General features: G+C 52.3%; 5 protein-coding genes across 5 annotated transcripts; 2 read left to right on the top strand and 3 right to left on the bottom strand.

Annotated features, from left to right (window-relative positions):
- Positions 1 to 634: 634 nt before the first annotated feature.
- Positions 635 to 3611, bottom strand: BDR25DRAFT_250708 (uncharacterized protein). Its single transcript, XM_033686084.1, has 4 exons — positions 3379 to 3611; positions 2749 to 3330; positions 2354 to 2651; positions 635 to 2293 (listed from the first exon to the last, which is right to left on the bottom strand). The coding sequence occupies exons 1-4, from the start codon at positions 3572 to 3574 to the stop codon at positions 985 to 987; spliced, it is 2385 nt and encodes a 794-aa protein (XP_033554958.1). The 5' UTR covers positions 3575 to 3611; the 3' UTR covers positions 635 to 984.
- A 144-nt stretch (positions 3612 to 3755) lies between these two features.
- On the top strand, positions 3756 to 5585 carry BDR25DRAFT_250703 (oligosaccharyltransferase alpha subunit). The gene is made up of 2 exons (XM_033686083.1): positions 3756 to 4196; positions 4253 to 5585. Exons 1-2 carry the CDS (start codon positions 3844 to 3846, stop codon positions 5388 to 5390), a joined length of 1491 nt encoding a protein of 496 aa, XP_033554957.1. The 5' UTR covers positions 3756 to 3843; the 3' UTR covers positions 5391 to 5585.
- Positions 5586 to 5614: 29 nt separating this feature from the next.
- On the bottom strand, positions 5615 to 8403 carry BDR25DRAFT_250702 (SPX-domain-containing protein). The gene is made up of 4 exons (XM_033686082.1): positions 8289 to 8403; positions 7795 to 8197; positions 6148 to 7744; positions 5615 to 6084 (listed from the first exon to the last, which is right to left on the bottom strand). The coding sequence occupies exons 1-4, from the start codon at positions 8291 to 8293 to the stop codon at positions 5729 to 5731; spliced, it is 2361 nt and encodes a 786-aa protein (XP_033554956.1). The 5' UTR covers positions 8294 to 8403; the 3' UTR covers positions 5615 to 5728.
- A 342-nt stretch (positions 8404 to 8745) lies between these two features.
- Positions 8746 to 10270, top strand: BDR25DRAFT_275864 (NAD-P-binding protein; the record flags this gene model as incomplete). Its single annotated transcript, XM_033687516.1, has 2 exons — positions 8746 to 9631; positions 9741 to 10270. Exons 1-2 carry the CDS (start codon positions 9055 to 9057, stop codon positions 10268 to 10270), a joined length of 1107 nt encoding a protein of 368 aa, XP_033554955.1. The 5' UTR covers positions 8746 to 9054.
- Positions 10271 to 12081: 1811 nt separating this feature from the next.
- On the bottom strand, positions 12082 to 12981 carry BDR25DRAFT_299822 (iron sulfur cluster assembly protein 1, mitochondrial precursor). The gene is made up of 3 exons (XM_033689238.1): positions 12936 to 12981; positions 12512 to 12805; positions 12082 to 12419 (listed from the first exon to the last, which is right to left on the bottom strand). The coding sequence occupies exons 2-3, from the start codon at positions 12765 to 12767 to the stop codon at positions 12259 to 12261; spliced, it is 417 nt and encodes a 138-aa protein (XP_033554954.1). The 5' UTR covers positions 12768 to 12805; positions 12936 to 12981; the 3' UTR covers positions 12082 to 12258.
- Positions 12982 to 13110: the final 129 nt, after the last annotated feature.

Here is a 13110-nt window from a genome sequence, read left to right as displayed (position 1 = left end):
GGATGGGAGTAGAGAAGACAAGAGGTCTGGATACTGGGAATCAGGACAGTGGACTCGACTATAGGAGAGAAGGTAGATCGGTAGGTGGGACTGTGTTGGTCGGAGTGGAGGTTGGCCGGGCGTTAGTATAGGTGGGTATCGGGGGGTTGTTGGTGAGATGATGGAGCGAAATGAGCGGTTGTTGGACTGGTTGGACTGGTTTTGTAGTAAAGGCAGATACTCGGGCCAAAGTGTGTGGGAAAAGCGCCTTGGGGTAATCGTCGAATCAAGTTGACGAGGTGGGTGGATGGCTCCCGCGTACTGTGGTATCCGTTCATGATCGTCCTGGGAAGCGCATACGCCGTTTCGTCGAGCTATCCCCATTTCGCTACAATGGGAACGATGTCTCTTTGGGCCTTGTTGGAGAGTGGCGTAGTAACGGCGAAGGAAGTGACAAGTGTTGGAGTCTCTAGTTACAAGATGTGGCTTATGGTGGCCGCTCGCTGTCTGTGTTCCTACGTAATGTGGTTGAGTCGGATTCGAGTTGTGGTTCATATTGATTGAAAGGTTGTTACAGCATGTAATTGTGAAGGAGGTCGTAGCTGGAATGTTTGTTGAAGGGAGTATGTAGAACGAAGACAAGTGACAGCGGACTCAACAGGGCAATGAATGATGCGGTGACGAATGCACTATAAGTCCTCTTTTAACATTCGAAAAGATCCCCAGCGTGCTTATAAGCAAACGCCAGACCTACCTCGAACACCAACGCTACTCACCGCTTAATCACTCAGTCACACAAATCAACCTTACACTAGGAGATCTGTTTGCTACACCCTCGTCAATTACGCCCACCCCCGCTGACCTTCTCGCCAATTCCAGCTGAAGAGATTGCGCCACTACTTTGCTGATCTGGTGCAAAGATGATGAAAAAGCGGACCGAGTCACCCACCGAGATCTCCATCATGCAAGTCCGCGTCAAGTCGGCTCAACAGTGTGACGAGGCCTTCACAACCCCCCAATCTCGCTCCTCAACGTCTTCAAATCGGGACTCACGCTCTCTTGACTCTTCAGACTCAACACGGCCGCTCGCTGCGCTAGCGGCACCATTTTCTCAACTTTCTTTCCCCTGACCAATCCAGCAGATAGAACGCCGAGGAATGTGTCACCAATGCCGTTCACACTGACGACTTCGCCAGGCCCTAGGATCTTCTCTGGAGGGAATAAGCGGACGTAAAGGCCGCCTACTTCGGAGTCCCCGCTCATGCCTCGTGAAAGCACATATTGTGCTTCATCAGGCGAACTAAGAGCCGGATCATTCGCTTTTATAAGTTTCGTCAAAAGAACACCTTTCGGTCCTAGTTTTGTAAGAATCGTAGGTATAAACGGGAGGAGCTTAATGCTTTGTTGCGGGATCCCCTGATCCACGAGCTCCGGCGACGTCGTAACCGATAAGGCAATACGTAGGCCAGTAGAAGGTATCCCAAGAGCATCGATGGTGCGAAACCACGCTGGGAGATTGAAGAGGTCTAGGCGATGAGCCGTATCATGAAGAGCTGTAAGTTCGTGAAAGTTCGGGGTTGAGAGGTCGACGAGGTGGTTGGGATAGACGGCAGAAGGATGGGAATCCGAAGGAGTGCAGAAGAGACGGGAGGCCTTAGCAGTAGAGACAGGCTCAAACACTGTAAGAGCGTCAATAGATTTCCCATACCGGAGCCAGGTGTGGAGCGTTTCTGTGGTCCAATTTGCATCGACAATGAGGCATTTCGGTTTAGCATTGGTGGGAGACGATAGCCACGCCTTCTCAACAATTTCAGAAGTGCTTGCCTCCAAGATGCTCATGTCGGCCATGGCAAGAGTGAGTTCCTTATGAGCATTGTTGACTGCCACGTACTGGGCAGTCCGGCTGGGAGGCGCCAGGACTTTGATACCATCGGCAAGCATGCCTTCAGCCTGCAGTTGGCTCAGAGCAGCTCTTCCACTCAGATCATTTCCAATAGCGCTGCAAAGACGCACGGGGAAGCCTATTAAATGTACTGCTTTGGCAATGTTGTGTGCTACTCCGCCGAGAGTTTGAGTGATGACTGCTGGATTGGAAGTGTGAGGCTGTGGATCTATTGGGACGGTGGAGCTCGAAAGTGGAGTGTAATCACAAGAAAAGTCGACGGCAAGGGCTCCAGCCACAATGATCTCGACTGGTGACGCTGGGGCGGTGCTTAAGGCAGTCTGTGGAGGAGATGAAGGTGCGGTTATAGAAGTAGCTTCTAAGGAAGAGACAGTGCTCGACTGATCAGGAGTGAAGTATGCATAGCCACGGCTATATACTTACGATCAGCGCCAGTATCTACGGTTGTCATCAAGAGTGTCTGGCTCTCACCCTTGGGCTTGGTCCTGCTTTGCTTCTAATACAGCAAGCTCCCTGGCTACGATGGTAGCTCTCCTGACGTTTGATTCGATGAGCGCTCTGTTCGCGGGTATGCTCTTGCCGCCGCTGAGTTCTTTGATCTTGCTCAGGATAAATGGGGTGTTGTCTTTGCCTGAGGCACCCGAGGCATCGGCTTGTCGAATGGCTTCTTCGATTATGGAGTCCATGGCGTCCTTCGGGATTGCTGATTCGGCTGGGCAGGGGTTCGCGAACAGCAGGCCAGACGATATCTGAAGCGAGTTTTGCGCATCTGCCATACTGATAAGACACGATTCATCAATTAAGGGAAACGTATGACTTTGGAAAGAGGGCATTAATTCTACATAAGGGAAGAGGAAAGAACCTACGGATAATTGCAGCAGCTTCAATCTCGTTGTTAATCACCGTCGGACTCTTAACCCCACTATCCCTCGACCAGAAAGCCGGGAAATCCACATGTCCTTGTCGGCCGTCCGCAAAAGTACTGACTCCCACCCCCTCGGTCTCTAGGAATTCGAGCGTCCGAGGGATATCAAGAAAGCTCTTGCAGCCGCTGCTCACAACAGCAACAGGCGTTCTTCCTAGCTCGGTCAAATCCGCAGAGATATCCATACTACTCTCTGCACCTCGGTGGACTCCACCCAGTCCCCCAGTACCAAACACTTTTATGCCGGCGAGATATGCGAGAAGCATTGTCCCGGCAATGGTAGTGCCGCCATTGAATTGCTTACCAGCTAATCTTAAGCCGCAGACATAGCCTAGATCTCTTCGTGATAACTTCAATGTGTTCTCGTGACCTGCGGATTCGGTAAGACGAGTGAGCTCCTCAGGACTCATGCCGATGCGAGCGACACCGTCTAAGATCCCGATAGTGGCGGGGATGCCGCCATTGACTCGGACTACGGATTCGAGGAAAGTGGCAAGTGCCACGTTATCTGGGTATGGGAATCCTATGGATAAGTCAGCAAACTGAGCAAAATCAGGAGGGCAAATGCTACCATGAGTATATATCGTTGTCTCCAGAGCTACGACAGGCTTCTTCGAATGTATGGCGTCACGTACCTCCTCCGAGACTTTGAAGAAGCCGTTATTCGTAAGGTAGCGTCGAGAAGCCGACGACGCCCTGCACAGCAGCTGTAAATGTAGGCGAGGCCTCGCAATGGGTCTAGAAATGGGTCTAGAAATCAATGCCATGGCGATTGAAGCAGATATAAAAACCCGCGGCGTCACATCGTCTCTGAGTCTCATATCATCAATCACAGGGCGTGAAGCTGCAGAGCGGAGGTCTTGGCAACCGCGGAGTGGAAGGCGGCCTGCGACGGCAGAATGCCCGACCGAAGTGAACACGACGCCTCAGCTCCCCCGAAATACGCAATTGTCCAGGAACCCTTTGCGCCTCATCTCTCACCCACCTTTTCTCCCACAACCTCATTCATGCCTGGGCAATCGCATTGATACCCAAAATGAGGTCTTTCCCCCTCTTCTCCAGCTGCTTAACAGCTCTTTCAACCCTCGTCTCCGCCGAGCTCAATCTCTCGCAACCACTGCTGTCGAAGCAGGTGCTCCCTGCAACATTCAAGCCTCCGCAGGTCTTTAAGAATGCCAATTTGGTCCGGACAACCAATTTGGATAAATCGTATCCACGGGAAACTATCAATGTTATAATTGAGAATGTGGACTCGAAACCGCAGTCTGAGTACTACCTGCCGTTCGAATCTGGTCTGATATCAAGAGTCGGAGGGTTCGAGGTTAAGGATAAGAAGGCGCCCGAGAAGGGGATTTTCAAGGTTGAGGTCGTGGAGTATGATACGGAGAGGTAGGACCCAACAATCTGAAAATTATCCTGAGCACAGCTAACATCTGCCAAAACAGTCCCACCGAATTCTACCTCATCCATCTGCCTACCCCTCTCAAGCCGAAGGAACAACAAACCATCAGCATCTCGTATTCCGTTCTCTCTGCTCTAAGCCCCGTCCCTGCGCAAATCGAACAGAGCTCAAAACAATACCTGCAATACACCTTCAGCGCCTACACGCCCTCCGCCTACGTGACTGAGAAGCAAAAGACCAAGATAAAATTCCCAAACAGCGATGTCCCCGACTACACAAGCCTCCCCGCAGACCTCAACGCCGACAAGAAACCTGACCCGCAAAAGCAAGGCTCAACCTTCACCTATGGGCCCTACAACAACATCCCAGCAGGTGCTGAGGAACTCGTCAGCGTACGCTACGAATTTACTAAGCCCGTCACCCACGCCTCTCTCCTCGAACGCGATATCGAAGTCTCGCACTGGGGCGGGAACCTCGCCACCGAAGAGCGGTACTGGCTCTCCAACCTCGGCGCCTCTCTCAAAAACCACTTCTCACGTGTAGAATGGCAAAAAACGTCGTACATGAACCCGCCCACCTCGGCCCTAAAAGCTCTCCCTCTCCCCTTGCACCCCGGGGCCCTGAACCCCTACTTCACTGACGACATCGGCAACGTATCCACCTCCCGCTTCCGTCCCGGAGTTCGGGAAGCCCATCTTGAACTCCGCCCACGTTACCCAGTCTTTGGTGGCTGGAAATACAGCTTCCGCGTCGGCTGGGACGCCGACCTCTCCTCGTACCTGCGCAGACTCTCTACAGGGGAATCCTACGTCCTGAAAGTGCCTTTTCTCGAAGGTCCTCGCATGCCCGAAGGCATTAGCTACGCGCGTGTCCATGTCCGCGTCGTGCTCCCCGAAGGCGCTATGAACGTGAAATTCTCGACCACTGTCCCTGTAGTCGATACTGCGATCACTCTGCATAAGACGTTTATGGATACACTGGGTAGAACGACATTGAGTTTGAGTGCGATTAATTTAGTCGATGACTTTAGGGAGAGGGAGTTGGTGGTTACGTATGATTATCCCTGGACGGCGGGGTTCAGGAAGCCTGTGGTGATTACCCTGGGGATGTTCGCGGTGTTTGCGGTGGTGTGGGTGGTGGGGAGTTTGGATATGAGTATTGGAAAGAAGAAGACTGCGTAGGCGGAGAGAAGAGCGAAAGTTGGGGCATGTGAGAATAGGAGGAAGGGATGGAGGAATGGAAAGTCTGAAGGAAAAGTATCTAGGAGTTCGGCAGCATGATCCGTCAGATGGAATTCCGATCGTGTCTTTCAATCTGTTTGGCTTTTCCTTACCTCTCATGTAGAACAACGTACAGTAAATCTGGTTTCTGGGTTCAAGAATATCCCAATTCGAAAGCAATCTTGCGTGATTCTATGCGAGCAATGCAATACGGACATCCAAAATAGCCTATGATACAATTTCCCGTACCCCTTAGCCAATGAACTCCACCCAGATCATCAACTACTCTCCTCCACTCATCAACCCTTCAACCCCCCCTTCCAACCCCCTCCGGCAATCCTAAACCCAAAACTCACACCCACTGCGGCCAGCAACCCCAAACAAAGCAACGTCGGTCCCCAACGATCATGATACGTAACCGCCCTCCTTTTCCTGATCATCCTCACCCTCCACAAATACAACCCGGCGCTATAAAACAGCGCACAGCATGCCACAATCGTGAACGCCCATGCAGCAGCGAGAGCGAGGTCGTCGCCGAAATTGAGGAGGGTGGCGGCGATGGAGCCGAGGAGGATGCTGAACTCCAGCCAGGAGAGAAAAGTGCGTTCGGTGGCTAGGTGGACTTTGGGTTCGACGCGGACGGGGACATGGATGCCTGGGATGGGGTTTAGGAGGGAGTTGAGGGAAGGGGATGGAGATAGGGGTATATGGGACTTACGTTTTCCCTTCGGCGCCTTGAAGCGCTTTACTTCACCCGGCTGTTTCCAATTCGGGACCCCGAGATTAGATCCATTACCCGCCACATTCGTTGGCCTAGGACGCGGTATCAGCATCTTCCCCACCTCAAGTACAGTTTTTCCAAAGTCCTTGGCTTTCTGCTGAATCAACTTCGATCTATAATACCATCCGCCCACTCTCCTCATCTCTTCCAGATCCTCGTCCTCACTCTCTGAGTCGTAAATCGGGTAATCATCTTGCAGCAGAGGCGGTGCGGAAATCCGTTCCTCGATGTCTAAGGCATTGGGGCCTTGTCCGTTGGTTATAGTGCCGTAGTCGCGCTGTTGCTCGATGTTGTGTTGTTCCAAGGTATCACGAGCTTCACGGAGTCGCCGAATCCCCTCGTCTTCCTCATGGCCAGCAATGGTGGGTAGGCTGCTCGTAGCGTCTTCGTCCTCGCTATCGTCGCCCAAGTTCCCGCTCGTGCTAATATCGTTGCTTGCGCCCGGTCTTTCGATGCCAAATTTATGGCTCACCGCTTTCCGGATATCGACGTCCATTTGTGGAGCCCAATACGGGAGGAGTTTAATTCGCGAAGGATTCAGTGTTGCGGTGCCGTGGATATATTTGGAGAATTTGGGGACAGCTTCGACAAGGTGGGAAGCGGTGAGTTCGCGGATCCATTCTGGGGGTTCTTGGCCGGCTTGGGTTTGGAGCTTGACTTCGAGAACGGCGTAGGGGAAACGCTCGATGTCTTCGGGGGGGAGCTGGGAGAAGGGCCAGTCGATGCCGATGTCCATGCGGCGCCAGTTGTCTCCCGCACGGTGGCGGCCGTCTAGGTTGTCTTCGCGCGTCATGGTGAGTTCAGTGTCGAGTGAAATTCGGACTCGAGCGTCGCCGGGGAGCTGGAAGGCGGTGCGGTGGTAGAAGGATCGGGTCACGGGGACGAGATGGCGTGTGAGGACACGATATTGGATTTCCCTTGCAAGCCGTTCGTCTGAGGCGATGTCTTTTTCGGGCCTCTTGCCATCTTTCCGCTCCTTCTCAAACACCTTCTCCGGAGTCAGTTCTCCACGCAAATATGCATTAATGTTCTTCTCCTTGAGCTTAAATCGAGCCTTCACAGACTCTTCCCCAGTCCAGTCCTCCCGATGGGTTTTCCGTTCTACAAAGATCGACTCGCTCTGCATGCCACCATACCACCGCAGACGGATGGCCTCAGCGCCCTCCGTCTTCTTCAGCCGGCCCTGGTAAAGCTCCCACGTGCTCGGATTATCAAAGTAGATCGAGGTGATAGCGCTATCATCCTGCGCAAACTCCTTGTTCGGGTTGAACACTAGGACCGGCAGATGCTTGAGAATGATGAGCTTCAGCTCGGTAATGTTGTCTGGATGCACCCAGTATTTGGTGGTCTGGCGCACGAAGTTCTGCTGCTTGCCTCCAGCCGCGGAGTCGCCTTTGACGGGGCTGCCTCGGGTTCGAACCGTGTCGTACAGCCTAGAGAGCTTGACGATGAAGGCGTCGTAGTTGTCCTGGAAGAAGGGCTTGCGCTTGAGGCGGGCTGCGAAGACGGGCTTGAGGACCCAGCGGGTTTGTTTCTGCGTCGAGTTAGCGACAATTGACACGCAAGGAGAGGGGATAAGCCCACATCATGCTTCTTGATGATCTTCTGGAAGCCCGAGTAGTTGAGCTGCGTGAACTTAGCCAGATCGTGCACCTCGGCAATGATATCGCTCAGGTCTTCCTCCAGCAGCTCAAAGTCCTCCTCAGTGGGGCTATCATCGGCACTCCTCCCCCCGTTCTCGTCCGCCATAGCCACAACATCTTTGACCTCTTTCTCTGATGCCGCAATGCGCCGGATTATCTCATCGCTCTTGACTTGCTGGAAAGTGTACACTTTATCTAATTCGCCCTCGAGCTTCTGTACAAACATCTGCTCGGCCTTCTCGTCCCAGGGCGCTGCTTTGCGCAGGGCATCCTTGAGGTCGTCGTAATTGATGTAGTGGAAGATCCACCCCTTTACGAGCGAGCTCTTGAGCTGCTGGCCGAATCTGCAAACAGCCGACTGTTAGTACGCCTGACGATTGGAGCGGCCGTCGGGTTGCATGTGCCGGGATGTGAACGAATGCGGGATGGACTGACCTCATGCTGGGTAGGATGCCAGCAGGGCAATTGCGTGCTTGCACACCGCTCGAACGCAAAACACTAAAGGGACTAGGGATATACAAGCGCTAAAACACACTTGAAGGAGGCAGTGAATATGAGACACAAAACGAAGCTCCCCGCGCCGTGAAAAGTCAATAGGGAGCTTGGGCCAGGTGATGAGAGCTGGTGAATGACCCCAGCCACATGGGACGAACGAGAATGCTCAATTCACCCACGTGGAATGCCGATCGATGCCGCCTCAAATGATACTCAACACCATCATCAGAAACATTGGAAAGACAGAAATGCCATCTACAATCCACAATTGCGGTGCCCTTGTGTAACAGCTTTGTGATGTGACGCCAAGGGAGGGTTCGTTGCGTCCATTGGCGAATGAAGACCCCAGTGATAACCCGACCCCTTCATTGATCACAGCCTTGCCCAACCACCATGGAGAACATTGACCATAACTCGTCCAACCTTCAAAACAACAACTCATCATAAACTAAAGGCTCAAAGAATCCGACAAGAGTCATCCGAGCATTCACTATTACCAAGCAGAGACAATGTCTGATCCTTCTCCGCAACACCGCCATTCACTCCGCAAGTATCCCGCAATTCTTTGTAATCTCAAAAGGCGTCACCATTCACTATATAGCATGTCTCATTCGGCATTAATCAAACCATTCATTTCTTATCATCTCTTAACCTCACTTCTCTACCCTCTTCGCCCTTCAGTCCCACCCATTTCCAACCAACAACCATGCCCCCAATCCGCATTGGCTTCGTCGGCCTTTCCTCCCGACAATCCTGGGCCGTATGGGCCCATCTCCCCTACCTTGCCACCACCTCCAAATACACTATAGTCGCTCTCTGCAACTCTAGCGTCTCCAGCGCCCGCGCCGCTATCACCGCACACAACCTCCCTCCGACCACAAAAGCCTACGGCTCCCCTGCCGACCTCGCGGCAGACCCGGATATCGATCTCATCGTCTGCTCCGTACGCGTCGACAAACACTACGCCGTCCTTCAGCCAGCGCTGCAAGCAGGAAAAGACGTGTTCTGTGAGTGGCCACTCGCAAAGGATCACGCAGAGGCGGAGGAAATGCTTATGTTGGCGAAGGAGAAGGGAGTGAGGACTTTGGTGGGATTGCAGGCCCATGTGTCTCCTGCTTTACGCAAGATTAAAGAGATCGTGGAGAGTGGGAGGATTGGGAAAGTGTTGAGCTCGTCGTTTCACGGGACGCCGAAGTTTTTTGGGGAGACAGAAAGCGAAGGTTTGGGGTATACGCATGAGAGGAGAAATGGGGGGAATATGTTGACGATTTATGGGATGCATTGTAAAGACCCCTCCGCCTTTCCTTTTCCTTCCTCCTTTCCTTTCCCCTCTCCCTCTCCCTCTCCCTATTACCCTGCTTATACTGCTATATTAACATATGGATATTCCAGCCCTTGAAGCTATAACCTTTGTCCTCGGGCCCTTAGCTACCTACACTCCCCTCCTCTCCATCTCCAAACCGACAACCGACCTCCTCAACTCCTCTGGCCAAACTGTCCGCACAATCCCCCGCACCTCGCACGACCAAATCCTGCTCCAAGGCACCCTCACCTCCTCCGCCGTCCTCTCCTACCACCTCCGCGGCGGCCCCGCCTTCTCTAACACTTCTGGCCTCATCTGGCGTATCTACGGCTCTAGCGGGGAGATCCAAATCACGGGGCCTGACACATATCTCCAGATCTCGGACGATAACCTGAAGATCGAGGTGTTTGAGCATGCAGCGGGAACGACGGAGGTTGTGGAGGTGGAGAAAGATAAATGGAGCGGGGATGGGTTGTTTGGGAGGAATATTGCGAGGTTGTACGAGGAGTTTGCGGAGGGGAAGGGGGTGGATGACGGGGTGCTGGATTGGGGAGTTGCGGTGGAGAGACATGCGTTTGTAGAAGAGGTGTATAGAAAGGCGGGGGTGGATGTAAAGTGAGCGGAAATATAGAGCTTCTGGTTTGGGATAGATATGGGGTTACAGTGAGACGAATACGAAGGACTTTCATTCAGGGTGAAAGCAGCGGAGCCAATATAGTACACCCCATGTGAAACTCTCCTTGTTAATCATCCTCCACCCCCACCCAAACTCATCACAGTTCTTCCAAGACGCTAGCCCAGCAACCCTCTCCATCGAGCTGCTGCACCAGTCCTTCCCCTGTCGGTCTAAAGATAAGTAAACCAAACCATCTAGTGCACAATAACTGCCCACAAGCTGAACCAGACGCTTATCCTTTAATTTCACAACTATCTTGACCTCGCGCATGAGAAGACCGAAATACCCTCCAGCGTTCTAGAGCATGTGTTTTCGTATAGTAAGAACAGTTCCCTTAGATATAGAGAGCATTTAACGGAGTTAGTGTACGAGAAGCCGCTGGTTCTGAATTGTCGTGATACAATGTACCGCCTCCATCACCGCGCTCCGGGAAGGCTCTTCATTCGTTCGCGAAACATGTTTGGACGCAGCCGAACTCTTCGAAAGTCTTTCTCTTTAGGCTTTGTATCCTTCTTCTAACAATACCTCGACTAAGTCGTCGTCGTAAGAAGCTCATTGTATGATGTCCTGACGAACGTTGATTTCGACGCTTTCTGCATTCATCTCCAATAGAGCTGTGGGATCACATACCTGGTGAATAGAACCGTGTTATTATGGACGGCTTCCAGTCGGAAGTGCCCAGCTGTTGAAGAACGAAAGACGCAATCGAGTTAGTGATAACAGTAGTTGCATGGCGGTGATGGAATCTTTCATGTAGGAAGGTGGTGCAGGTGCGAAACTATCCGAGAGTTGATCACAACAGCCATACCTCAAGACACAAGCCGTTAGAGAATCACTTGTAGTGAGGCTTGATGAAAAATGTAAGCTTGGTACGCTGTTGGCAACTTTCATGACGCTACTTTAGCAGCCTTCCTAGGAGCGGTCTAGCGTGACGAGTGTGAGAACACTATGGAGCAAGAACTCATTGACATCTTCACATTCGTAAAACGTCCTATTTAGTCGTCAGGCGGAAGAGCATTTAACATGATGGGAATCCACACATCAGGTCGGCTACAGAGAGTCTTCGTATAGACTTCATCATGTTCGTATCTATTTTCATATGCATATCCAGCCCATCTCATACAACTTCTACTTTGACTATTCTCGATCTCAAAGAAGAAGTTCTCCAGAGACATGTAATCCTCTCCTAGCTGGTTGTGGCATATCAGATCCCTCCCCCCTGCCAAATACAAATTATCAGATCCACTTCCACCACCACCTCAAACTTATCAGATCCCCCAACCCCGGTCCCGATGGCGTGATACTCGACCCATGGGACGCGGTTCCCAAGCCCATCCCCGCTCAAAAACCCGTTTGATAAAGCAAGCATCAAAGCAAACCAAAGCACCCACTGTCTATCGTTACACCTTACCCCAATCTATACCACTACCACGGTCCATGGAATCTACACCAAACCACACAGCCAAGCGACACGAATACACACCCTTATCACGAGCGCAGGAAGTTCACGAATATGCAACGCAGAGCAGATTCAGAGTTAGAGCGCACGCTTTGGGCTGAGATTGATATTGATTTACTCAGGATAAGTAGGGATTAGGGGAGTGGCGTGCTTTCACCTGCATCCACATCCGCATCCCGAACCCACGCCATCTCTTGCAGGACAAGAATCCCATCCCCACCGTCAATTTCCCATGTACATCATCTGCATCACCCACATCACTCGCAGTCGCAGTCGCAGCACAAAGTCCCAAACCAAAAAAAAAAAAAAAAAAAACTCCTATGTAACCAGGCGCTATTAGGAAGCGAGGGACCCGATGCTTGCTGTCCATCAAACAGAGACCATCGTATGTTCTGTGAGATATGAATACACTTCCAAATTCATTTCGCTTTTCTTTCGTCTTCTGTTGGTATCAATTTATTTCCTTCCACCGCTATGCGGTCGCGGCCTTTGGCTCCGTCACAGTTTCAACTTCAACCTTGGGCAGCGGCGCGGATGTGCCGCCGAGATCTGAGGCGCGAGCGTTGGGGTTTTTGGTGTAGTAGTTGGAGATGGCGGATTTGATTGCGTCTTCAGCGAGCATGGAGCAATGCACTGTATGCACCAACACCATCGTCAGCCATCGATTGCGTCTCCAAATCATCGCCTCTTCATCCATCTCATTTCGTCAGGGAAGGAAAACTTACGCTTCACAGGTGGCAAGCAGAGCTCCTTCGCGATCTCGGTATTCCGTATCTTGGCGGCATCCTCCAACGTCATGCCTCTCACTAACTCGGTCAAGTAGCTCGAACTCGCAATCGCGCTGCCGCAGCCGAATGTCTTGAACTTGACGTCGCTGATAGTATTGTTGTTCGGATCGACCCGGATCTGGAGTTTCATGACATCGCCGCAAGCCGGTGCACCGACGAGCCCTGTGCCGACGTCCGTGTCGGTTTTTGACATGGAGCCAACATTTCGCGGCCTGCTGTAGTGGTCGAGCAGTGAGAGGGAGTTAGCTTGTGATTCAAAAAGAATTGCGGAACAGGAACGGTCCGCGCTCGGAGATCAAGGGATTCGTCCGAGCCATCGCCACTGGGCTTGCGAAACGGCTTTTCAAGGGAAAACACTCATCTTTCTCGTGGTACTGCCGCCGTGCTGTGATGGACGCTGTGGCGGGTGCTGTTCGCACTGGAGAAGCGATGTTCGGCCGGACGCTTGTCGAGAGAACTCTACCCGCCGACGCGGGGGCAGCCGCTGCGATCCTCCTGAACATGGCTAGAAGGCGTGTGAGGCGTGTCGGAAGGGC

This window comes from Lindgomyces ingoldianus (genome assembly GCF_010093535.1).
Source record: "Lindgomyces ingoldianus strain ATCC 200398 unplaced genomic scaffold BDR25scaffold_1, whole genome shotgun sequence".
Lineage (NCBI taxonomy): Eukaryota > Fungi > Ascomycota > Dothideomycetes > Pleosporales > Lindgomycetaceae > Lindgomyces > Lindgomyces ingoldianus.
Note: the sequence above shows the minus strand (reverse complement) of the source record. Positions and strands in the feature narration are given on the sequence as shown.

What these genes read in the sequence shown, in the direction of transcription:
- BDR25DRAFT_250702 (XM_033686082.1), bottom strand. An exon ending in AGATCATCAAGAAGCATGAT is followed by an intron (nt 7,745 to 7,794) that starts GTGGGCTTATCC and finishes AACTCGACGCAG; the next exon opens with AAACAAACCCGCTGGGTCCT. An exon ending in CAAGGCGCCGAAGGGAAAAC is followed by an intron (nt 6,085 to 6,147) that starts GTAAGTCCCATA and finishes ACCCCATCCCAG; the next exon opens with GCATCCATGTCCCCGTCCGC.
- BDR25DRAFT_250708 (XM_033686084.1), bottom strand. Translation starts at nt 3,574, where the DNA reads ATGGCATTGATTTCTAGACCCATTTCTAGACCCATTGCGAGGCCTCGC. An exon ending in GACAACGATATATACTCATG is followed by an intron (nt 3,331 to 3,378) that starts GTAGCATTTGCC and finishes ACTTATCCATAG; the next exon opens with GATTCCCATACCCAGATAAC. An exon ending in AAGCAGGACCAAGCCCAAGG is followed by an intron (nt 2,294 to 2,353) that starts GTGAGAGCCAGA and finishes GTAAGTATATAG; the next exon opens with CCGTGGCTATGCATACTTCA.
- BDR25DRAFT_299822 (XM_033689238.1), bottom strand. Translation starts at nt 12,767, where the DNA reads ATGTCAAAAACCGACACGGACGTCGGCACAGGGCTCGTCGGTGCACCG. An exon ending in CTGCTTGCCACCTGTGAAGC is followed by an intron (nt 12,420 to 12,511) that starts GTAAGTTTTCCT and finishes TGGTGCATACAG; the next exon opens with TGCATTGCTCCATGCTCGCT.
- BDR25DRAFT_250703 (XM_033686083.1), top strand. Translation starts at nt 3,844, where the DNA reads ATGAGGTCTTTCCCCCTCTTCTCCAGCTGCTTAACAGCTCTTTCAACC. An exon ending in GTGGAGTATGATACGGAGAG is followed by an intron (nt 4,197 to 4,252) that starts GTAGGACCCAAC and finishes CTGCCAAAACAG; the next exon opens with TCCCACCGAATTCTACCTCA.